The following is a 25,238-nucleotide window of genomic DNA, read 5'->3' as shown; positions in this document are numbered from 1 at the left end:
GTAAATCTTGGTCAGGCCCTCACCAAGAGACTGAAACTCCGAGTACATGCCGGCTGGAGTCGGCGGTGAGGCGGTGGTCTTGGTCTGGTCTGTGAGAGTTTCCCTTTCCTGACACAGAGAGCGGCCCCCTTGACCGTTCTCAGGGCATATTCCTGTTCTGGGTCCGCCCCTCACCAGGCAGGGATGCAGGACCCTGACCCCTGACCCACTGGGTGGGTGAGAAGCAGCACGAAGGGCGAGAAGGAAGCCCAGAGTCCTTTTCTCACCTCCCTTTTTAGTGACATTTACTGGGCTTCCCTGGTGGCTCAGATGGTAAAGAAAATGCCTGCAGTGCAGGAGAGCCAGGTTCAATCACTGGGTTGGGAAGATCCCCTGGAGAAGGGAATGACAACCCACCTCAGTACTCTTGCCTGGAGAATTCCATGGACAGAGGAGCCTGGCGGGCTACAGTCCATGGGGTCACAAAGAGTCGGACACGACTGAGCAACTAACACTTTCACACTGGCAACCTGCCAAACGCACTTTCAAGACCTGCTTCTTCTAATCTTCCCAGTATCCTGGGGCAGAAGAGTGCTGTATTATTATAATTATCCCCACTTTCTGAGTGAGGAAACAGAGGCCTCGGCCTCTAGGGAGATGGCTTGTGAGTGGTGAGTCTGAGGTGGCACCTTGAACGCCTCAGCTTCAGTCCCTCGCACCCAGGGACCCTCCCTCCTCCTCCTCCCCATCCCACCTACAGCCCAGGAGCCCTCTCAACCACCAGGAATCTGTCTTAGGTCAGGCCACGTCCAAAGACCCAAGCTGCGTTTTCCGCACACACAGCGTTCCTGGAGGGGCTGGAGGGGCAAACGGCAGCCTTGCCCTGCACGGTCGGTCGGAGTGGCCTTGCCCACGTCTCCCTGTTGTTTCTCCAGCTGGCCTCCTCCCCAGTAGCAGCAGTGGTTGTGAAACCCATGTCATGGAGCTTCCAAAGGTAAAGACGAATGAAAAGCCCATTTTAATCAGAGCTCCAGCGATCCCAGCTTGTTTAACAGTTTCATAAGTATTTGTGAAATAACATCCTATGACTACCTTAAGGGCACTATTGCCTTCAACAAAAACACCTCTTTATAGACAATAAACATTCTGCTTAAAAACATAACCAAAAGGGGGAAAAAAACAAAACCCTTAACTGGATGTAAAATCATGTAAATCCACCACCGCTTCCACAGTCAGATGGGTGGAAAAAGGTAAAATGGCATTTCATAGAGTCCATGGGGAATTCAGAGAGTAAATTCAGAGACAAATTGATTTGTGTTCATTTTTTATGCCACTAACGCTTAGTGCTCCAACAGCAGTTTCTGAATGTGCAAGTGCAGCTGGAGGACCTCAGAGCAGGCCCTTCCTCATAATCCCATCCCCCGGCTTGGAAAGCTCATGCTGGGCCTCTGCTTCTCAACACAAAAGACTCCCCATGGAATCTCCCCTTCAAAACCCACTTCACCAGAGTCCTTCGTAGAGGCACAATGTTAGGGGCCAGGGCTAGGAGAGATCTTAAGACAGGGTTCCCAACCCCAGGGTCATGGACCAGTACTGGTTGTGGCCTGTTAGGAACCGGGCCGAACAGCAGGAGGTGAGCTGAGGGCAAGCTAGTGAAGCTTTATCTGTAGTTACAGCCACTCCCCGTCCCTCGCTCACATTACTGCCTGAGCTCCGCCTCCTGTCAGATCAGTGGCAGCATTCAATTCTAGCAATAAAGTGCACAATAAATGTGATGTGCTTGAATCATCCCCAAATCATCCTCTGCCCCACCCTGCTCCTGGTCAGTGGAAAAACAGCCTTCCATGAAACATGTCCAAAACGGGGTGCCAAAAAGGATGGGAACAGCAGCCTTAAGACATAGTCCTCATTCTCAGATGATCCACAACACACTTGAGAACCAAAGCATCACTTTTGAAACAATATTCAGTCACCAGATATGACTCTTCCACTCTCAGGACGCGTTCAGAGAACTCAAGCAGAGAGGACAGGAGGGCTGAGAGCCCACGGCACTGGCACCGGGCCCCCTGGATCATCCCCTTCTGCTCCCTAACCATGGGAGCATGGGCAAGTCCTCTAGCCTCCTGAGTCTCAACATTCTCATTGCCCCTATCTCCAAGAAGTGACAGGATCACTAAATCAAGACAAGTAATAATAGAAAATTAAGGAGTACTTCCTGTGTGCCAAGCACCACGGTAAATGATGTGTATTGGTATATATAAACTCATCTCAGAAACAACCCTATGACATAGATTCTATTATTATCCCATTTTCAGATGAGAAACTGAGGTACAGAGGGGTTAAGTACGTTGTAAAAGATCCCCTGGCAAGGAAAAGGTAGAAGCAGGCACTCGATCTCCGTGTTCTTAAACATTTGCTGATCCTGCCTTTCAAAATTTGAAAATGTTTTGAAAAACAAGCACAGTTCAAATCTTTGGGGTGGCAATTAATTTTCAAGATGCACAAAAGGCTAAAGTGCTCTAAAATGCACCTGGTCTCGTCTCCAGAAATCTGTCCCTCTGTTGAGAGGAATTACTCTGGCTATGAAAGTGTCAACAAAGCTGGGGCAATAGATATGGCTGGCTATTCATTCAGCAGCCATTGTCTTCCTTCTTTGCTAGACAAAAGCCAGGTATCAACAGCAGTGGGTCCAGTCTAGGCTAAGAAACACGACTGGTGGTGACTCTTCTCCTCATTCACCAGGGACTGGCCATGTGACCCAGCTGTGGCCAATGAGACATTAAGGGAAAAGGTTTCTGCAAAAGGGAAGGGCAGTGCTTAGAGCTGTGGCAGCTATTTAGTGACTAAGAGGAAGGGCCAAGAGGAGCATGGAGATAGTGACCCAGAGCCCTGACACTGCTGAGTACAGGGACCTGCCTTGTGGCTGCTTACCTTCAGATTTGTGGCTCTGAGATGCAACTCCATGCTTCGAAGATTTCACATACCATTAGCCATGTTTTCTCTTACTTACATCTGTCTGCATCTGTCTTACATCTTACCCAACCTGACAGAGCTTACTTTGTTGATGCTGAGGTTATAAAGTCACTCATTGACACCCATCTACTTGACACATATTGTGTGCAGGGCACTGCAAATGATCACAAATGGAAGCTAGCACTGATCCTGCCTGGGAAGTATTTGAAGACTGATACAGCTGTGGGATATACACATGAATTCAAATACCAACAGAAAATAGCAGTCATCAATGAAGTGCTTTAGAGATTCAGAGAGATATTGTCTCTACCTTGGAGGAGGGTTTTCGAAGGGGGAGAAATCAAGGAAGGCTGCATGGAGGAAGGGGCATTTGAATTGGGTCTGGAAAGGTGCTACATGTGCAATGGCAGAGAAGGAGGCGTCTAGACTTTGGAGACTCCTGGCTTCAACTCTAATTAGACGGATGTGCAGCAAGCTTCAAGCTTTTGCTCAGGGTAGTAGGTCAAGAAGTCTAGGTAAAGAATCTCACTTCCTCTGGGGAAGAATGGGGGGTAGAGGCTTGAAGAACCATGCTTGCCTTTCCAAAGCCACCATCTGGCGTGTGAGGGAGAAGCCCTGTACTATTTAAAGAAACAAAGTCTGAAGACAAGAATGCTGGTTTAGGTTTCTACTAATAATAGCCAGCACAGACTGAACCTGCACCACGTGTCAGGTACGCTTTGCTAACTCATTTAATCCTTACAACTGCTGTCTACAGTGGGCACTATTATTAGCATCGTTTAACAGATGAAGAAACTGAGAGAGGGTCAGAAACGTGTCCAAGATCGCAGAGCTGCAGAGGGTCATAACTACGCCATATTCACACTCCTAACTGCAGAGCCAAAAGGCCAGCGAGGTGATAAACCTCTGAAGGGAAGGCCCCACCTGCCTCGGGTTCTTAGTAAAGGCTGTCTGAGCAGACAGGCTGGACAGAGAACAGGAGACTCGATCTCCTTACTTTGGCTGGCATGGGGCCCCATGGAGCCCACTCAATCTGGAGCAGCCTGTGGCTCAGGGCCCCTGGCAAACACTTTTAGGAGCCTCATGTTCACCCAGAATAAAGATGACCTTTCCCAGCCCCTGTTGCAGCTGGGTATGGCCATGTGATTCAGTTCAGGTCAATGAGATTCAGCAGATGCGTTATGTGGCAGCCCCTGGGAAACTTCCTGAAAAGACAGCTGGTGACCATCTGTCAACTTTTCTGTGGCTCAGCATATGTCCTGCTGGTTGGACTGTGGAAGGAGGCTGGTGGGGAGCAAACACCTTAGGTCCTGAGGTCACCTCAGGATAACAAGAGAGGAGCTAGGGTCTGCGAGGACGTCCCAGCAGAGGCACCCACCAAAGCTGGCCTGCCCACCCTGGAACTTCATGTGGGTGAGAGAGAAATTCCCCTGTGGCTTAAACCACAGGTATCTTGGGTCTCAAGGAACCATGGATTCAGGAACAACGCCTTAGCTATTATCAAGAAGGGGTCTTAGAAGAGCAAGGGGATTTGGAAGGCACAGGTACCAAACCCAGAGAAAGGACCAGACTGGAAGGATCCTGGCCTTCACTGCAGGTCACAGTCCAGCCCCTTGGGGTATGCAGGAGTGTCACTGTAGCCTCCTGTTCACATCTGTCCAGTGAGATACTGCATGCTACAGGTTGTAAAAGTCCATGTATAGGGTTATGGGTAACATCTTCAATAGTAACATAAGTGTTTAATGACAATGGATGCAGCTAATCAACTTCCCTGTATCACCCATCATCAGTAAATGACCAACCAGAAAGAACAGCGAGGGGGCAGTTTGTGTTTCAACATATAATGAGGACTTCCCTGGTGGTCCAGTGGTTAAGAATCTGCCTGCCAATGCATGGGACACAGGTTCGATCCCTGGTCTGAGAAGATCCCACATGCCATAGACCAACTAAGCCCAGGAGCCACAGATACTGAGCCCACACTCGAGAGCCCACGCTCTGCAACAAGAGGAGCCACTGCAATGAGAAGCTGGCACACCGCCCCAGACAGTAGCCCCCACTTGCTGCAACTAGAGAAAGGCTGTGTGCAGCAACGAAGACCCAGCACAGCCATAAATAAATAAAAATAAATGAACAACAAGCACACGCTCTGCAGCACAATGGCTAGCCATCTTACAGATATCATGTCCTGACCTCGTTAACAAATGTACAAGACTAGGGTTTAAAATCTACCTGGTTAAAGATGAGGAAACAGGTTTAGAGAGGTTGGGTGACTTGCCCAAGGTCACACAGCTAGTGCGTAAAGTGGCTGAGCTCAGAGTCACACCCAAGACTGTCAGACTCCAAACCCCACCTCTTCTGAGCAGACCATCATGGTGCCTAGACACCTAATACCGCTGCTTTGCTAGTAGCTTTACCCATCAGCCTTTAACCAACTTGGTGGTTTCAGGTATTAGGGAGGTAGAAAAAATAAGGCTGCAGAGGGCTGAGAGGATTCAAGCAGGGGGAGAGGCACTGTCCCCCACTTTCCCCACAGTTTGGTGGGAAAAGAATGGTCCTTCCACCTCTTGACCTCACCAGCCATATTCTTGGCTAATGATGGCAGGGACATTGCTGCATCCTTTCTGGAATACCTTCTGATACCTAGAAACCAATTTCAAAAGAATTTATTACAAACCAGCAACTTTATTGTAAAAGGTCTTAGGCCAATAATTGCTTTCATTAAATAAAACCTATAAGATACATTTCTAATTTCACTGCAGAACCAAATGAAGGTCAAGAGAAAATCTGGTTTTTACACTAAACTGAATGAGAAGAAAACCACTTCCAGAAGTTCAGCAGGAGCAGTGAGACTGCAGAATTAGACGTCCAAGTCTCAGAAAAGTTTTTGATCTGAGGTTTATCTCAAACTGGCGTTGGCCCGGGGACGTCCTACCAGCCGCCCCCTCTAATGATGCTCTCGCTTGCCCGAAGACCCCTCCCCAGCCTCCTTTTCCTTTCCCCACCAAAGACTGAGGGCCCAGTGCTTCCCGTGTCAAGGTATTTGACCCCCTGACAGAATAATGAGGAGGAAAGGTCTTTTCCATTTTGAAGAAAAAAAACCAAGTTAACGGAGAGAATTTCCTCAAATTTAAGTTTCTCTCACAAGCTTTTCTACACTTGCTAGCATTTACTAACACTTGCTCATGCAAAAATCAAGTGAGAATCTGTCTGATTCAGCCCAGAACGATTGATTCCAGTATTTTAGGTTTAATGTGTTTCACAGGTTTTTGGTCTTTCTGGCAAAACGCCCATGAATTGTAGCTTTGTGGACAGTGATGAAACATTCCCACTGCTGTGTCCCTCTAAGGAGAGGAAACAGGTGAAGGTTTTGGGGGTTGAGCAGGAGGATGGATTTTAGTTCTTTTCCTCTATTATGTCAAGCTCTAGATTAAGGGCTGGCGACATTTCTGTAAAAGGCCAGACAGTAAACATTTAAGACTTTGAGGTTTGTATCCTCTCAACTGCAACTACTCAACTCTGCCATTGCAGCAGAAAAAAAAAAAAAACACACAGACAAAGTAACTGAACGGGCATGGCTGTGTGCCAATAAAACTTTATTTATAACAATCAGCACATTTGGTTCACAGGCTCTTGTTTGCTGATTCCTGCTCTAGATAACAATAACATCAAATGGGATGTTGACTTTAACAATACAAAACTAATCTAAAAAATGTCTTTATCTCCACTATGATTTCCTATAAAAGTTACCATTCTCTGAGGAGTACAAATATAAATTTAAGAATCCTTAATGATGAAGTAATAGAGTCACATTTGAGCCATAAAGAAGAAAATTAAGTACTTTTGTATTTAGGTAACTAAATTATTTTCTAATCCCATGACTATGGATGTGAGAACAAAGAGTACGAAGAGGAAAGTCATTTAAAGCACTCATTTAAGGTTAATTTTTCATTTTCCACTGCCTGCCATCAAATAGGATGACTTAACCTCAAATGATTATAAAAAATGGTTTTGCTTCTGTGATCAGAAAGCTCAGAACTGTAACTATGGAGTTAGTAGTGGTTTCAGTATTATTGCAAGTCATAATGGAAATGATTTGCACAATGGGAGAGAGAAAAGGGGTGGGGGAAAGCTTAAGAACTGTTAATTAACTTTACTGTTTGGCCACAAATGCTAGGAGTATTAAAAAACAAGATTGCTGAAGAGCAAACATCAGGATTTAATGAACAATGGGATGTAATTGAAGTAACAGAGAATGACTTAATCGGGACAGTGGGTTGTTTAATTATGGGGATAATGGATCTTCTGAAAGGACAAACTAAACGGAAGAGAAGGAGCTGGGGCATGGGGGGCAGAGCCACTGTGTTGAAGGAAACTTGTCGATGAGCAGCTCTTGCTAGAGACAGTTAGAGCTGTATCAGAGATGAAGTAGTTTATGAAACATGACTGTCCCCAACATGGTGACTATTGTGGAGAAACGGCTGGTGTGGGCTGGCAGAAACCTGCAATAAATCATAGCAGCAGCATTAAGATTTCTGAAGGTAAGTATCTGTGCTTTTTCAAGATTTTCTAATAATCTTAAAGACTTTCTCATAGATATGAGAATGAGGGCAATAATATGTTTGTCGGAACAGTGTCTCCCAGGGCGCCAAGATGCTATCTCTTAGACACAGCCGACTGGCAGGCTCATTTCCTGGGTTTAAGAGTTCAAAAAACCATTTCTCGCTGAACTTTGATTGTAAGTCAAGCTCCTCTTGCTAATTCAGCATGCTTGCTACGAGTTATTGGGTTTTCCCATCTCCTCCTGAAAGTGAAGCAAATGTCCTTTCTCCCATGCGGTCCACTTTCCCAGAACTGAAATCCCATTCACTCCCTCCTCAGAAGTTTCAGGCGATCTGCTCCAAAATCACTCTCTAGACACAGACCGCCTTGAGGGAGGGCCCGAGAGGCTCCAGCCGCAACCTCAAACGTGCCTCAAGGAGGTAAAACCACAGAGCAGCAGGCTTTACTCCTCGTCTAGCTGTCAACTTGGAATGCCTGGATGTTAGAGTCGTGTATGTGTGTGCCTGGATGTTAGAGTCATGTGTGTGTGTGTGTGTGTGTGTGCCTGGATGTTAGAGTCATATGTGTGTGTGTGTGTGTGTGTGTGTGTGTGCCTGGATGTTCGAGTCGTGTGTGTGTGTGTGTGTGTGCCTGGATGTTAGAGTCATGTGTGTGTGTGTGTGTGTGTGTGTGTGTGTGTGTGTGCCTGGATGTTCGAGTCGTGTGTGTGTGTGTCTGTGTCTGTGTGTGGGGTATGTGTGCTCCCCTGATTCTTCCATCCGGGAGCTTGAGAACATTATGGCGGTCTGCCTCATTGAACACCGGGCTGCGGTCCCCTGGTGGAGGAGAGTGGGTTTCTCCTGGTCCTAGAGGAAGTGACTTTATGGGGCTTTGCTTACATCTAAGAAAGGCAGAGGAGTTTTCCTCCCAGGGCACAGCAAACAAAGAATTACTTCTTGGAGCCCATGTGTTACTGATTTCACGTATAAGCAATTGGTAGGATGTCTTTAATGTTCTAGAAAACACTCCACACATCAGAAGAACACATTCTAATCTTTAGAGGTGTCAAACCTAACTTTTAGGCTGTTGGACAAGGTGCTGTGTTTTTGAACATTTGCCAAACAGGAGCTTGGGGGCCTCTTTTTAAATGTGCCCCTGACATGGCACCAACCTCTGCCATTTCAAACCATTCTGGTGGCTGCTCTTCACTTTTCCCTCTGACTTTTCTTTCCTTGAAAAAATGTACACCGCACAGACACACACACAATTGAGTTTGTTCACCACACCTTGGTTTTCAATTACATAAACCACCTCAGGCAAATTTAGAAAATCAAGACTTTAAACCGCCGGGTGTATGTACAAGCCTGGGGAAGTGGGGGTAACGTGAGAAAGAAGGGGAGGGAGGAGGAGAGAGGAAGGAAGAAAATTTAAAAGATGATGGTTAAGGCTGAGGGGACTCGCCTGAAAGGAAATGAGAAACCTTAAATTTTTTATACTGACCTTCTGCTAACATTTTGTCACACAAGCACAGACCGGATCAAGCCTCTCTGGAGCTCCTAGTATAACCATTCACCATGAAAGAGGTTTGGGGCAGCTCCAATAAAAGGTATTAAAAATCAATCTTAAAGTCAAGAGCCCTAGAAACAAGAGGCCCGCCCCTCCTCAGTCTCAATGCTATCTACTGGCAAATCCGTATTCAAAAAGGAAGATTTATGTGGATTTCGGAAAGCATAATTTTCCATCAACCTTTTCCCCAGGGGCTACAGAGGAAAAAAGAAGCTAAGAGTCGACACAAATTTCAACATCAAGAAACATTTTGATGATGAGTTGAGTGTTAACAAATCAGAAACACATGGTCTTAATTGACTGTGAAATAAATAACGTTTCAAAATGAAAGGGGAAAAAGTGTTCAGATGTAAAGCATCAGAAAGGACTCAGGCCTTGAAAGCCGCTCCAGGCATTGAATCCTCCCCACTCGCAGTTCCATCTTCTCCTCTGCTCTCTTTCCTGTCAGGGGGTTCTGTTTTCATGAAAGGGAGACCCTGCTGGCTTCCCCTGACCTAGATTCACTTGTAAATATTTATCTTTGGGAACCTGTGGAGCTCCTAAAATGTTCCAAAGCAAAAGCATGCACATCTTCAGGGTTAGGATCCAGGCCCTGGGTCTGAAGACAAAACCCTGAATCAGCAAAAGGAGAGTCAATGGGCCCTGATGCAAGTTCATCTTTCATTCTCCCGACATACCAGGGGGCTTCTTCCTGCAGGATGAACATCAGAATCACCTGGAGCAGTTAAGACGTCTGTCTGTGCCCTGGGCTCCATCCCCAGAGAGTCCAACGTGGTTAGTCCCGAGGGAAGGCCCAGGTGAGGGTGTGTCTGGATCAGCATTTCTAACAAGTGCCTGAGAAGATTTGAATTACATTTAATAACTCTTTACAGGGCACTCATGTGTCCAGCAATGGTCTAAGTGCTTTCTGCCTGTGTATGGTGTGTGTGTGTGAGTTGCTCAGTCTTGTCCAACTCTTTGAGACCCCATGGACTGTAGCCTTCCAGGCTCCTCTGTCCGTGGAATTCTCCAGGCAAGATACTGGAGTGGGTAGCCATTCCCTTCTCCAGGGGATCTTCCCCACCCAGGGATCGAACCCAGGTCTGCTGTATTGCAGGCAGATTCTTTACCATCTGAGCCACCAGAGAAGCCCAGAATATCAACCCTTAATCCTTGTGACACTCATGAGATAGGCAAGCAACATGATCACCATCCTCATTTTACATGTGAAGAGATGGAGGTACAGAGAGGTTTCCAAATTTGCCAAAAGCCACACAGCTATCCAGAGGCAGAGGCAGAATTCAAATCACCTTGCTCCTGAATCTCCACTGAGTAACCACTCTATCAGGAACTGCAGTAGCTGCAGAAAGCTCTTGAGAAATGTTAAGTTCTCTGGTCACACCCCCAGACCTACTGAATTAGAAACTCTGGGGTTTAATCAGCTCTCTAGGGGCCTCTGATGCATGCCAACATTGGAGAATCACTGCATCCTTCGGGTAAAGAGGGGAGCAGGGACAGAAGTCAGAACTGGCCACCCTCTGGCCAGCCTCCCACCTTGTGGAGGGAGCTGAGCATGTGTCTTCAGTGGAGGGTGAGCTCCATTTGGCAATGACCAAGAACTCTAAAAAGCTCACCGAGGGACTATTATCCCACCAGAGGACACAACCAGAACATAGTCTACAGCACCGTGGTGCCTGCTCCAATTAAGGATAGATTCTTCCAGGATGACACTGCAGTGCTCGCCATCCACAGCAAAGCCACAGGAGACTCAGCCCTTTCACTGAGAAATACCAAAACCCCACTGTAATTTTTTCCCTCCTTCCCCACTCATGAGATTGTGAGCAGCTCAGACTCTCCATAAAGCCATAGATCAAAGCCAAAACACAGCCATCTCTTTTCCAAGCCTCTAATAACAGAAAAGCACAGAAAAATCCGAAGTGATTTTGGAGATACTTGCCACGCTTGACTCTCTAAAATTCCTGACTGTGAAAACAACAAAAAAAAAAGTCTCTTTTCCTTTAAGGAAGGGAAGAGGGTGGGTGGGTGGAGTGGGGATGGGAGAAAAGGAAGTTCTTAAATGGGTGAAACCCTCCAGCAGCCAGGCAATCATCTTACTGTCATGATTTACAGCATTCCTCTAAAAATATCTATGAGATCACAGAACATTAAGTGCATGACACCAAACATTTGTAACTAATCCATGAAAATAGAGTAAGGGCGTCAGGTTGCAGGGGAATACAGTGGAATTTGTCTTGCGTTATCATTCTAAAATAAGATGGCCTCAATTTGGTTGAAATACATCTTCACACATTGTCTTCCAGGGCAGAGTCGTTTGAGAAATTCTGATTGCAATTCTAAATGCTGAATAGGGAGTACTTTGCATTTCCTTTGATGATGTTGAAGGCTATAAGCAATCCTGATATTAAAATCTTTGGAAATTGATGAGTTCCTCAGGCATCATTATAATACTTTTCTCCCCAGTCAGAGTAATTAAAATCTATTATGTGAACACGTGTTAATATTTTATCAACTACTGTTTTTAATTAACTAAAAGTCGGAGGCCTCTCACAGTAGTAATGATATCATTTCAAGTGACACTCTCCCCCCACCCCCCACAGACACTGTCCACCCCATCAGCTTCATTGCAAACTTACCACAGTACTGAATTCTGGAACCTGCCACAGCAGCCAGTCCTCATTAAGGGTGTACAGTGCTTTGCAAGTGATTACATCGACGGGGCCCTTGTTTATTTTTTGGTTCAGAGTTGTCACCAGCAAATAGAATGGCTCCCCAACAGTCTCCTTGGAAAAAGATGCAAAAGTAACAGTTTTTGCCAGAATCCACTGTACTTTCCAAAGAATGAAAGTTTCAGTTTATGGCACCATGACAAGAGACAGGAGGCAGTGTTTTCTAACAATCATCATGAAACTCTCAAGAAAATACATATTGCTCTACTTAGGACTGGGAGCAAAACTCAGGAAGCTGCCTCCTCTCCCTAGCAAACATGCGTTCACACACACATAAACACATACACACTTTCTCTCACTGCATTTACAGTTGATAACAGCATGCAGTACACAGATTGATCATTCTTTTATGCGTTAATTTTCTCTACTTCAGCCTAACTCTCATCAGTTGGCCAAAGAACAGTTTGTAGAGGTTTAACCTTTGTTTACATTCCTATTTAACTGCCCCAGTTGTTTCTTTTTTTTTTTAGCACACTGAAAATAAGTGGCAGGATGATTAGCCTTGGTAACTAGAATAAACATAAGAACATTTTATAAATTTATCTAGGAGGAAATTTTGGTGTTAACAGCTTCTCATAAAGGAAGTGGCCTTTAGTTACACAATCTGCAGCCTCTCCTGCTCATGAGCAAGCCAGCCCCCAGTGGTTCCTGGACCCAGCCATCGTGGTCCCACCTGGGTACCTTTGCTAGTACAGGCCACAGAGGAACTCCTCTGGCTAGATCCGATTCCATTACTCTAAGGATCTTCTGATAACTCTAAGCATTCTGATAACTTCCTCCTGCACTTGTTTTTTTTTCTGGATCAAGGGTGTCCACCCTTGCTGTGATAGAAATGCTTCAAATCTGCAGCCACTTTGTGCTTGAATGGACTCAGAGCAGCCCCAAAGCGGGAGGCTTGTGTGCTGTGCTCTCATGCAGCCTTCCAAGGCATGTAGCCCTGGGTTGACTATCGTGTAGAAAATAAACGAAGTAAAGAAGCCATCCGTGATCAAAAGGATCTTATTAAACTGAATTTGAGGGGGAGGAAAGAATCAGGGCCACAACCAGGAAGTCAGACTGCCTCGGTGATGATGAGCAGCCAACCACGTGACTAGGGCCTGAAGCCCCAGTTTACAAAGTCAAGCTTCTCACAGCCAATGCATCTGGCCTCGAAAGGAAGATTTCACCGAATCTCTCACCTGCTTTCCCTTGAACAGGTACACCAAGACATCTTTGAAGTCTCTTGGGATCCCACCCCACCGGCCCCCATACCATTCTCTACACTGCCGGCAGGGGCGCATCCCTCCTCCGTCCCTGTCCCTGGCTTCCTGTCTCTCCTGTGCCGCCACACCCACCCCTGGGCCCCCCGCACCCACTTCCCTCTCCCCTGCTGACAAAGCCTCTAGTCGCTTCCTTACTGTAGGACAGGGCTGGAATGTTCAAAAATTTCCCAGGTGGGGAGAGCGCTGGGACTAGAACACGGCATTTCAATTCTCATGAGAAACTTCCTTTATTTAGAGGTTCACAACCACACGGCTCTCTTCTCTCTCCCTCCACCCCCTTAGGTAATATCCTGACCGCAAACCTAGAACCTCACTTCTCTTTGCTTCTAGCCCACATCAGAGATGGGGATAGGCACCCTTGGGAGGGGGCTGGAGGCTTCTGTAGAGGTCGGCGTTTGGGGGCCAGTGGGCTCCTCTGGGCTGTGCAGAGCGACAGCTTCAGACTCAGTGGCCCTGTAGTCAGAATTCTCCGGAAGACTGCAGCTAAACTCAGATAAATAACATCTCATCTGGCATTGTTATCCACACCCATGGTTCGAAACCTGGAGGATCATCACCAGAATCCCTTGGGGCTGTTATAAAAATAACTCAGACATCTGGATTCTACTTTAGATGTGGGATCTCTGGAGAAGAGGTCTGAGCGTTGGTAGTTTTAACACCTTCCCAGCAGATTCTGGTGCATGGCCAACTTAGGAAAACATGAGGCCATGGGGTTTCTTTGTCACCACTGAACACAAGTTCTAAGTTGTGTTAGAACCTACTCAGACCAGGATGCACACAGCTCCTGGGGAGCCGGCCTTCAGAGCTCCCTTTATGGAACTGACCCCACCCTTCCCATCCTGTGATGGGAATTAAGGTTGGCCTTTTCACCGTCCTTTCCTTCAGGAGACCAGATTCTCTGGTCATAGCTGAGCTTGAGGCTTTTGCACCTGTGATCTCATTCACCATCCCACCCCACCCCACCCCACCCTGAATCCTTTCCTAAGCCTGGAAGAAGGTGGCCTCCCCCTCGCGGAAGCAGTAAGCAGGGTGGCTAAGAGCTCTCTGGTGTTGTCCCAGCGCTGTGGGATCTGTGAGCAGAAAACTCTCATCTATTCTGTGCACCCCAACTCTCCAGAATGCAAAATGGTCATAAAGGTCCTCACCTCATGGGATTCAATGAGAAAAAGGAAGCAAAGCTCTTAGCACACTGGCTGGCACATTCAATAAATGGCAGTTATTATTAGTACTTGACCCACACGGCCTTGGAGGCACAGAGGAAGTTACCTGGAGGTCACAGAATTCATGGCGCCCAAGCAAACGTTTGGGGCGGGATGGGGAGATAGGGCGGGCAGGAGGACTAGGCCATCAGAGCCCTGTGCCCTTTGGGCATGTGGAGGGGGAAATCAGGCCCTCCACACCAGAGGGAATTGTTCCCCTGAAAATGAAAGTATCACTCAACTGGCTGAATGCCACTTCCTCCCCAGGGAGCATGCTGCCCCCTCCCTACCCCAAGTGCTCAAGACACCCATGAATCAGCACTGCAAAATCCTGATGCAGAATCCTCTGCTCAGAGGGGCCGTTTGGGCTCTCAGCCCAGACTTTGAGGACTCCTGATCTCTTTAACGGCCAGGCCCCTCCTTCAGTGGGAAAATGCCCAGATGGGAAGGACCATGCCCAGAGCCACAAAGTGAGCTGGGCTGAGATGAACATCTAGCCAAGACTCCTAGGCCAGGGTTCCTTCTGCTCCCCTCTCCCACATTCTCAAAGGCAGGGTGATGGGATCACCTGCAGGAGCCTGGAAACTGGGACTGCGAGTCCTCGCCTTGAGGTTCTGAGTCAGTGGCACTAGCGAGTGGTGGGGCAGGGCTGCCTTTTGAGACTAAGAGCCAGGAACTAGGTGAGGGCCCTGCTACCTCTTTCGAAGCAGCTGTGGCTGAAGCTAGGGAGCCAAAAATATTCACCCCAGAAATAACTGCTCCCCATCTCCCCAAAGCATATGATGATTTATACCAAGTAAACAGAAAAGAAGGCAGATTTCATCAATCTTAATAAATGGGTATTGCCTTGGGAGAGAAAAGGGTTGGTAAAGAAAAAAAAAAATGTTGTGCCTCTACTTGTAAGATTGCATTAAACTCTAAGCATAGTCTATTTAAGGCACTGCTTTTTGGATCTAAACTTAAGTAGCACTGTTAAAACCTGTGGCATAGCAGTGTATCTTATTCAAACTTTAATTAGATTTCGGAACCAGCTACAAATACACAATTATGCAGTTTTGCTGGAATCTGGATGGCTGGTAAAATTAAAGAAGGATAAGAACCTCCTGCACCAGGGGCCTCAGAGGGTTGAATGGAGACTGGGTTCAACAGAACACACTTCTTTTCCTATTAACATTTCATAATAATAATGGGCACAATTTATGGAGTGCTTCCTCAATGCCAAGCAATTGCATACATTTTTTCATTTATACTTCAGAACAGCCCTAAAACATTCTTCCATTCTACAGGTTATAAACCCAAGGCTCAGGCTGGTCATAAAACCTGCTTGGGGCCTATAGTAAGTGGTAGAGTCTAGATTCAGACCAGGCAGCAGGCTCCAGAGCACTCCCTCTAACCTATGGCATCTGTGAAACCTCACGTAAGAAAAGATTTCAAGATTCGACTAGATTACAACCATATTTCCATAGAAACTCTCACAAAGTGAACTCAAGGGGTGGAGGGCTCTTTGGAGACTTGCTTTCACATGAGATGACCACTTGGATTTGAATGTCATTAGCTCATGTGGTAAGTAAACAGCAATTTCCCAGATGCTCAGAGGCTCTGAAAAGAGTGTGTTTTCATCAGTATTTGAATATGGGGACTTCCCTGGCAGTCCAGTAGTTAAGACTGAGTTTCCAGTACAGGGGCATGGGTTCGATCCCTGATTGGGGAATTAAGATCCCATATGCCACACACCACAGGCATAAGGAAAAAAAGAAAGGAATGTTCTCTCCATTCAGTTCAGTTCAGTTGCTCAGTCATGTCCAACTCTTTGCGACCCCATGAATTGCAGCATGCCAGGCCTCCCTGTCCATCACCAACTCCTGGAGTTCACTCAAACTCAGGTCCATTGAGTCAGTGATGCCTTCCAGCCATCTCACCCAGCATGTGTTAATTAACCATGTGAAGATGGACGCAAAAGCCAATGGGTTTAAAGTCTCAGTTATGTAAGGTAAGCTCTAGAAATCTATTGTACCACATTGTGCCGATAGATAACACTTGCGTACACTTAAAAATCTGTGAGAAGGGTAGGTCTCACATTGACTGTATTTCTTAATACAATTTTTAAGAGAGAGGTCTTACCGGAGGAAATTCTAAATGAATTACACTTGCACAGGCCAGTCAGAGCCAAAGCAAATCTTCTCTTCCCCTTCATGTGCCCCTGGTGAGGACCAAGACTAAAAGCAGTTAAATACTGACACCATGGAGTACGCAGGACTTATCCTGGCAAAGACGTTAGCATCTGCTGAAAATAACTGCTTACCGTCTTACTTCTGACACTGCCGAGGGATGCGACACTTACCCGCAGAAAACCGGAAAGGCAGACAGACATCCAGTTTGTGAGGAGCTTCTCCACCACGGACTCTGTGCGTCTGAGCATGAGTTTAGGTTGCATGTTGCTGCACTGCTCCATCAAGTCCCTGGTCAGCACCTCCAGGATGCTGGTCAGGTAGACCAGCTTGGTTTGCAGGGCAATCGTTAAGAAGGAAGCAAACAGACACCTGTGTAAAAACAGAGCCTGGGTTACAATAGCCAAGACATGGAAGTGTCCGCAACAGATGAATGGATACGGAAGATGTGGTGCCTATATACAATGGAATAATATTCAGCCATAAAAAGAAGGAAATCCTGCCATTTGTAATAACATGGATGGATCTCAAGGGTGTCATGTGAAGTAAAATAAAGAAAAATACTGTATGAGTTCACTTAAATATAGCATATGAAAAAAAAGACTCAAACTCAGAAAGAGAGATCAGATTGTGTTGCTCATGCTGTGCACCTAAAACCTCTACAGAGCTGTATGTCAATTACATCTCAAGAAAAAAAAAAAGATACACAGACGATGGAAAAAAAGCACATTAAAAAAAAAAACAGAAAAAACCAGAGCCTTGGTTAATTAGGGTTAACCATCATCTGCGGCTTGCTTGGTGTTGATAGCCGTCTCCAGGGAAACATGAGGGGCCCAGCAATGGGGTGTTAACAGGATGCCTCCCTGTGGGTGTTTTTTTAAACATCTAGGTTTCAACTACCTTAGCCTTCGATCCATAAAAACCACATATCAATGTTAACTTCAGGTCATTTTATATCTTTTCAGCTCTAAAACTTCAAACTAGAGCGGTAACAAGAAGTGAATGTCTTCCCTGAATTTTCAGTGTTTTAAAAATAGAAAACAGCACTTCTGCTTTTGTGACTCAGGATTCATGTATCTTTCTTGGTGTTGGGGTTTTTTAGGGTACTTTTTAATGGGGGGGGGGGTCACATGTGTGTGTTTCTTCAAAATGGAACTTGTGTTAGGGCCCTGTGTTCTGAAGTGGAGACACTAAGACTGCATGGCCACCCAAACAGCCAGCCAATCTCTCAAAAGAGGCGGGCTCTCAGACACCAAGTCCAGGCTGTAGTTTGGAAAGGAAATAAGAGGCGCAGATTTTATTCTCTCTCCTTAATCACTTTCAAAATAGAAACAAATTGCCGGATACCTGTCCTTCACTGAAAAGTTCTTCTGCTTTTCAAGAGTGTGGATAACAGTCACAAGGAAACTTTTATTACAAATCAGGGCATCCAACGCTATGAGGCTTTCATTCTTGTCGCTGGCATCTCTGTTCTGAAAAAATATATAATATTATATAAATAAATAAGCTAACAGTTAGACAGTAGATCCACAATGGGGTTTCAAGACAATGAATTATTTAATATCAAATCTGTGATCCCCAAATGCCCACAATAACCATTCTAAATAATAATGGAGATGATGAAGATGGTGATGACGACACTATGAAAGTCAGGCAGTCATGGGCTAAAAATGAAAACTTATAGACTTACATGCATATCTTCAGTGAAGATGTGGGTGAAGCCACCTGACTGAGAGGAAGGAGACACTTTAATTATTCATAACATCCAAATGAAATGAAGAGTGTTTTTCTTGTTATAATACCTGAGTTCGCTTTAATAAAGTAGAGACACTATGTGCTAATCTGAGGAGCCCCTGGGCGTATGCTCACTGCATGGTCTCTACATAATAAATAATTAGTCAGCTCTCAAGAAACACCAGTGATTTCTGAAGGCCTCCAAGAATAATTATCATTGCATCAGTCCCATTTTTTGACAGATGAAGGTATTCAAAAGAATTGATTCAAAAGGTAAAGAAGTGGTGGGAAAAGATTATGCAAATGTACAGACCACTTCTCAAGCAATTTACCTTCTAAGGATAAATACTGAGTTGTATTGGTAAGTTTATGCAAGTCCTCGCTTAGAAGTATTTACTGTCTCAATACACAACGTTATTCAAGACCAAATGGAGAGGGGTGGCTAAAAGCTAGAATCTGGAGTCAAACAACTTGAGTTCCAGTTCTGGTTTCATCACCTGCTTGGTCACATGACTTTGGACAAGTCATTGAACTTCTCTGAACCTGACTTTCCTCATCTGCAAAATGGAAACAATAATGACTCCCACCTCATGGGTTAGGTGTGAAAATAAAATAAACGAGTGCATAGTAAGGTTTTCACATCAGCTATCGTTATTGGGTTTTTTTTTAATCACTAACAGCATACTAAACCACAATGCCATTGCCCTGTTGGTTTCTAAAAATATTTTAAACTGTTATGCTCTGTAGCCCCTGAATATAAACCTTGAAATTTGAGTTTCTGTTAATGTATCATAAATCATATTGGAATTAAATGATTAAAATTTAAAAAGCATGATGTGTAACCCTGAGTCAATGGGAGGAAAATATAAATTTAAACATTGTTATTTTTAAATGTTTTGGTAATCATTGAAACTATTAAAGTGAATTTCTCCTGTAGAGAATTTTTGCCTTATATTTTCAAATTTGTTAGCCCAAGCAGAAGACCTCAGACTATTTTGGTTATACTCTCCGCTAGTAATAAGCAGAAAAATCGGACCCCAGGTTTGCGTTTCCTAGTTCCTAATATTTTTCTGCTGAACCAACCTTATGTCAATAGGCAATTTAAACAGATTAAGTCTTGACCTCAAATAGGGAAATACTGCTCTGGCTCCCTGGGTTCAAAGGCTCCTTCCTCCTTTCATTCACATTCCTCTCCTCCAGGTGGTTAGACGCTCTGCTTAGCCTTATGTCTTTCTTCTATTTACAGCAAAACAAAGTTGCCGATAAAATTTAAAGCAAGGCTTTTACATCCAAAAAAACCCAACTAGCAGGGCAAAAAACTAGGAGCTGGTAATGCCTTGGTCTCTGAGAAGCTCCCATTTCCTCTGGGTTTTGCCTGTTGTTATTGAGTAGGTATTCATCACTCAAATTCTCTCCCCACTTCCCAACTTCCAGGCCTAGAGGATGTTGGTCCAGATTTATCAGTGAAGGGCCTCTGCATCACTGGGACTTCAAAGTCTAGAAGGCATTTCAACTGGTGCCGTCACAGAATACCTTCCCCTGTTCTCACTTCTTTTCTTAATGATTATCAATTCAATTTTAACTCAGGTCTTCACAGTGGGGTTCTAACAAATGTATGTGCTTGCTTTTCCTGGGTCTCCCCGGCTCCTTTGAGATGCTACATAACCCTGAGTTAAATCATTTTGCCTTCGCCAATGTCTTTAAGATAATACAGCATTATGTCTGGGATTTTTTTTTTTTTTAAACACTCGCAACAGTGTTTTTTACATTCCTCAACTCAATCTTGCTCTTGATTACCGAATTTAGAAGACAGGAAAACTTTTTTTTGCAGGCCACAGATTACTCTCTTCAGCACTCTAGGGCAATTATTAACTATAAAAGCCCATATAGTACTCCCGTAGATGGTAGAAATCTCTTATTTTACTGCTATTAAATTCTTAATGGGGATCTCAGATAGCTGGGAAATAGGACTCATGGTGCAACCTTTGCTGAGGTCAGGCACAGTCATCCTGACTCAGGGAATTAAACTCCCCTCCCCAGGCGGTGCTCTGCTGTGGAAATGGAGGAGTGCCAAATGGTAAGTCTCAGTGCCTGATATTCTTGGAGGATAACTTTAAAAAAAATATTCAAGTGCAAAAAGTTAAGGTCTTATTTCTAGCCTCCTTGATTTACTACACTAAGACTTGGACCAGAATATATATATATATATATGGTAGGTGTTTTTATAGAGGTACCCCAACCTCCAGACACAGCATCACATATCATGGTGTCTGCTTCTAGATTGATAGAGAAACTGAAAATTGCTTACTGCCCGTGTCTGGGTTTCTGAACTCTAGGCTTCTGGCCAAATGAAGCTGAGAAGTTGCTGGTAAAGTAATACAGGCCAAATCTCTCTTTTGGCCTGGAGAGATTTCTGGCTTTGCTTAGGAATCTAGATTTAAATCTGATAATTGGTATTGATGTGTTCCAGAGGCTGAGCCTCAATATGGTCACCAGTTCTGGACGAGAAAAGGGCAGTATGGAAGAACTGGGGTATCAGGATGTTCAGGCAATGGCAGGAGGATGAGCATACGTTGCCAAAGACTCAGGAGGGTGAATGAGGAAGGCTATGCGAGTGGGTGAGAAGATGGAGGTATGAGAACGTGAAAACCCAAAGGCTTAAGGAGACTATTCCTCGGAGTCCTAGAACAAATTAATTAATCATCTCATGCAGCTCTTTCTGCTAAATGAGGGTGACACCATCGGATCAGCTGAAGAATAACTGCTGAAGAGAACCGTAAAACCCTACAGTGCTAAAAACGGCTGCTATTAACTCAAACCCTACGCGTGTCTAGGTTCCTCCCTCTCGGCCAATGGCACTTTCCATCTCCAATTGTGAAGTAATGGTGAATAATCCAGTGGCTGCAACGGAAGTCATGCAGATAAACACAACAAATTGGCCAGCCCACAATTTATTGATTTTTAAATAAACTAGCTCACTTCCCAAGCTACAAATTCAGTTCTAAACTGGTAGTAAAATGAAGCAAAAATCATCACTCTGAACTTGTGTCCCTCCTAGGGTTTTGTTACTGGACAGAGTAATTGCCAGCGAGCCATCACTGCTTTCTACCCTCATCAATCCAATTAATAGTTCTCCTCCTCCCCGCTCTTCTCAGATTTAAGCCATTATTCTGTACCAAGCACATTATCTGCAGCTGCCTTGGAAGCAAACACCAGTTTTTTGACAACAGCAACAAGCACCTTCATTATTATTCAAGTCTCAACCTTAGGAAGATGATCAATGCTCTTTTACCTCGGGGAAGAAAGTTCTCAGAGCAAAATGTTTGTAGTCAAGGAAGGGAACAGTTCCAAAACTATCAACCACATCCAATTTATCCATCTGCAGCTCAGCAAAGCCTGCGAAACAGAATCCCAAGAGCAATATTTTAACTCAACCAACAACGGATAAGATCTGCTGCTGTTTTGTCTAACACAGAGTATGACCTTGCTTTTCATTAAAGAAGAAACAATAGATAATTACTTGGTTGGCTGCGAAGAAACTGAAATAAAATACAAAGCCAGGCCTAGACCCTGCTGTTCAGTTGTCTTCTATCATACAAATGGTTCTCATTAACGTGGCTGGTTCCATTTAAGGGTAAAAAAAAAAAAAAAAAAAGACAATAAAAAAGGCTTGTTTTTCTACAAACACAACTTTGGAGCCTACCATCACGTATCTCTTTCCGGAGCTCGCTTTCAAGGAGCTCCAACTGTTGGCTCTGCTTGCGACTCAGCTCCTTCGATTTGTGCCTGGTCACCCCCACGGCCACTGCAGAGAAAGAGAGCCAGCCAGAGATTGACAGGTTAAAACACAGAAAGGAAAAAACAGAACCAACTTTCATAGTTCTTGTAACAGAGGGAAAGCAAGGAAGACTAGCATGGAAGAGGCAGAATCTCTAAGAAGAAAAATTCCTAGTGAAGGGGCACTCTAGACAGGAAGATGTTCACCTGTAACAGAAAAATTAAAAAAAAAAATTACTCATCTTCAAAGTAAAAACTAAATCAAATAACCTTCACTTGTAACCAAAGATTCCAGCTGGCTGAAAAGTAATGAAACAAGCCAAGTCTCCCTACAGCCACAGGCCACTTATATTGTTCTGTTCTGTTTTAATGTTTCTAAACATCCCCGGAGAAATAAAGTTGGAACCTTAAATGCAGAAAAAGCCCCACAGATCCACAGTGAGCTACGTGAGTCAAACCTGTATAGATCAAATGGATGACAGGATGAGTGGTCCGCAGAGAAGCCCCCTGTCTGGATATTGCTTCCTTCTCCACTTCACTCTGCTTCTAACCTACACTGCAGAGGCAGCACACTGAACAAGTTCGGCACTGGTTCATGTTCCCGCTCTGCTATTAACTAGCTGTGTGACCTCAGGTAAGTTCCCTGGCATCTCTGCGCCTGGCTGCCTTATGTTAAAGTGCCTGCCTCCTTGTGATATTGACAGGGTTCCAATAAGCAACTCACAGAAAGCATTTGGAGCCTCTTTTTAAAAAAGAATATGTAACAACTGTCCTTACTATTGTCAACTGTCCTTATTCTTCTAGAAATTTTTTCTTCTCTTAATAGAAATTTCACGATAAAAGGATCACGTTACCAGTAGATGCGAATGGTGCTGGAGGAAATAAAATTCTACACAGTAAGTCACCTCCTTACCATCGTGTTCCATTCTGATGGTGGGTTTTTAAGTGCACTTTGTTCGTAAGTCCAACAAAGTTAGCCTAGGTACCCAGCTAACACAGTACTGTACTGTAACAGGTTTATAATACTCAACAAAAATAACATGTACATAAAAAAACAAAATTAAAAAAAAAAACATTTTCAGCAGTACAGTACAACAACCATTATTCAGGGGCTGACATTCATATTCACATGTTTGAAAGTTCACAACTTGAAGGTGTGTATGTAGGGACATACTATACAGCTCTGCACTGGACTACTTCACAGTCAACAGTCTTAAAGATAACATGCATGATGCATCTTCAAGAACGGTGGAGCAGGCAGTGATTCTCAAACTGACTTGACTGTGGAACCCTTTTCCCAGGAGCATCACTTGGGACCGTTGGTCCGCAGACCACCCTATAGGCAGCACCAGCTCACTGCTTGCAAAGGGAGCTAGCGGGCCACAACCCTCCAGTCACGGCTTTTTCCTGGCTGAAATCTCCAGGGGAAGCCACAGTGGGGGTGTTTCGTAGGTGGCAGCCCTAGGCCAGGTGTGTTTAGTTTTCACTAATGATATGATTGATGGACTGAAGGGTACATTTACTAACGCTGCTAATGACACATGGTAAGAAGGGGAGGAGGACTTTGAAGGGCTTTTCAGGCACCAATGAAATCAAGAGCCACACGTCAAATGCAGCCCTCTTCACCTTAAAGAGCATCAAGAGTTTTTACCAACAAAGTGAAGGGAGAGGAAGGAAGAGTCACAGGGAGCCCGGGAAGGGATCAGACCTTCCTAGGGAGTCACAGAGTTTACTGACTCCATGATGAGACTGTTCTATTGAGAGCTGCCTGACAGCAGTGAATTTCTAAAAATTGAGCTCAGCATTTAGAATTTACAAGTAATCTTCTTATTCAAAGCCAGCACCAGCCAAGACCTTATTAATATATCAGGCCCAATTCTGGATTCTAGACGCATACAAGTGGTGGCCAACTTGGGAGAGCTTAACAAATACCTGACATGATCATCAACAAACAGTACAAAACGAGGTCTCTACAGAATGAATTCATTCCATTAGGCTAGTTAACAATACATATAAATCTTTTCCTCACTGGACCGGGAATTCCCCAAGAGAAAGGACCAGGACTGAACTCACCGTCCCAAGGTCCAGAGTCTTGCACAGTTATCAGCAACATAACAGGTGCTCAATAAACATGAGGTATACACATGCATGCATGGATGGATGAGTGAGTGAGACAGTGAGTACAGGGAAGGAAGCAATGAGCAATTATTAACAGAAAACCATCAGAAAGACGATGCCTGTACTAAGACAAGAAATTGAAAGGGCTCCATAGCTCTGGAGAAGAGTTCTCTCTTTTTTTTTTTTTCAGGAGGACAAGAGGAAACAAACAGACTTAAAGCGAAAAGCAGCTCAGAAACACAGGTCAAAAACTGAACGGCTACAAGGACCAGGCCCTCAGATGAGTTAAATGGCCTGTGTGGAACAGTAAGGGAGCGGTGGGAAAGTGGAAGTCGCTCAGTCATGCCTGACTCTTCGCAGCTCCATGGACTGTAGCCCACTAGGCTCCTCTGTCCATGGGGATTCTCCAGGCAAGAATACTGGAGTGGGTCGCCATTCCCTTCTCCAGGGGGTCTTCCTGACCCAGGGATTGAACCTGGGTCTCCTGCATTTCAGGTGGATTTTTTACCATCTGAGCCACCAGGGAAGGGAAAGGTCAAGTCTGTGGCAAAAGCGTGGTGAACATAAGCCCTCCCTCCAGGCAGAGCCGCGCCCCAGCTCTAGCAAACCCATGCTATAGAAACATCAGGATCCAACGATCCAGATCTTTACAATTTTCAAGTGATTATAAAGAATGTGAAGCATCTCATTTTAAAATGATGTCAGTGACTTCAAAGTTTTAAAAACGCTACTTGAGCCAAACAAGACACCTTGGTGGGCTGGAGTTCATCCAGTGAGCAACCACATGGGATCACTGTACCTGGATGAGCCGCGGATCATCTTAATAGACCTTACAGATCACGATTCCAAAATACAGTTCTGCCAGAAAGGAAGGGCTGGGGTCAGGGGTGTGGATGTTACTGGGGGGAGAAGGCAGGATGAGATGATCAAGTCCCGGGAGCCCCATATCCCAGAGGAATTCCAAGGAAATCATGTAAATGGGACTTCTGTCATCATAATTCACAAGTTTAGTGAAGCAGAGTGGATTATATTTCTCAAACACCAAGGTATCATCTTTGTAATTCAGCCTTTTATTAATGAAGCATCCTAAAAAAATATTTAGGAAGGCCTCAGTGTGAAACTATTAGTCCTTTCCCGAAGTTTTGATTTGGGTTTTCATCCACTGATACTCAACTGAAGCAAACTGCCCCTGAAAGC

General features: G+C 44.8%; 1 protein-coding gene across 1 annotated transcript in view; it reads right to left on the bottom strand.

Moving 5' to 3' along the window:
- The window catches only part of PLXNC1 (plexin C1), a 153,078-nt gene that overhangs the window by 26,553 nt on the left and 101,287 nt on the right, over window positions 1–25,238 (bottom strand). Inside the window, exons 17-22 of the mRNA XM_068971100.1 lie at window positions 21,850–21,951; window positions 21,439–21,542; window positions 18,103–18,141; window positions 17,760–17,884; window positions 16,586–16,784; window positions 11,691–11,837 (exon numbers count right to left, since the gene is read on the bottom strand). Coding sequence (XP_068827201.1) covers window positions 11,691–11,837; window positions 16,586–16,784; window positions 17,760–17,884; window positions 18,103–18,141; window positions 21,439–21,542; window positions 21,850–21,951 — 716 coding nt within the window. The remainder of the gene's footprint in view (window positions 1–11,690; window positions 11,838–16,585; window positions 16,785–17,759; window positions 17,885–18,102; window positions 18,142–21,438; window positions 21,543–21,849; window positions 21,952–25,238) is intronic.

This window comes from Capricornis sumatraensis, chromosome 4, assembly GCF_032405125.1.
Source record: "Capricornis sumatraensis isolate serow.1 chromosome 4, serow.2, whole genome shotgun sequence".
Classification (NCBI taxonomy): domain Eukaryota; kingdom Metazoa; phylum Chordata; class Mammalia; order Artiodactyla; family Bovidae; genus Capricornis; species Capricornis sumatraensis.
The sequence above is the reverse complement of the archived record's forward strand: the minus strand, read 5'-3'. Positions and strand labels throughout refer to the sequence as shown.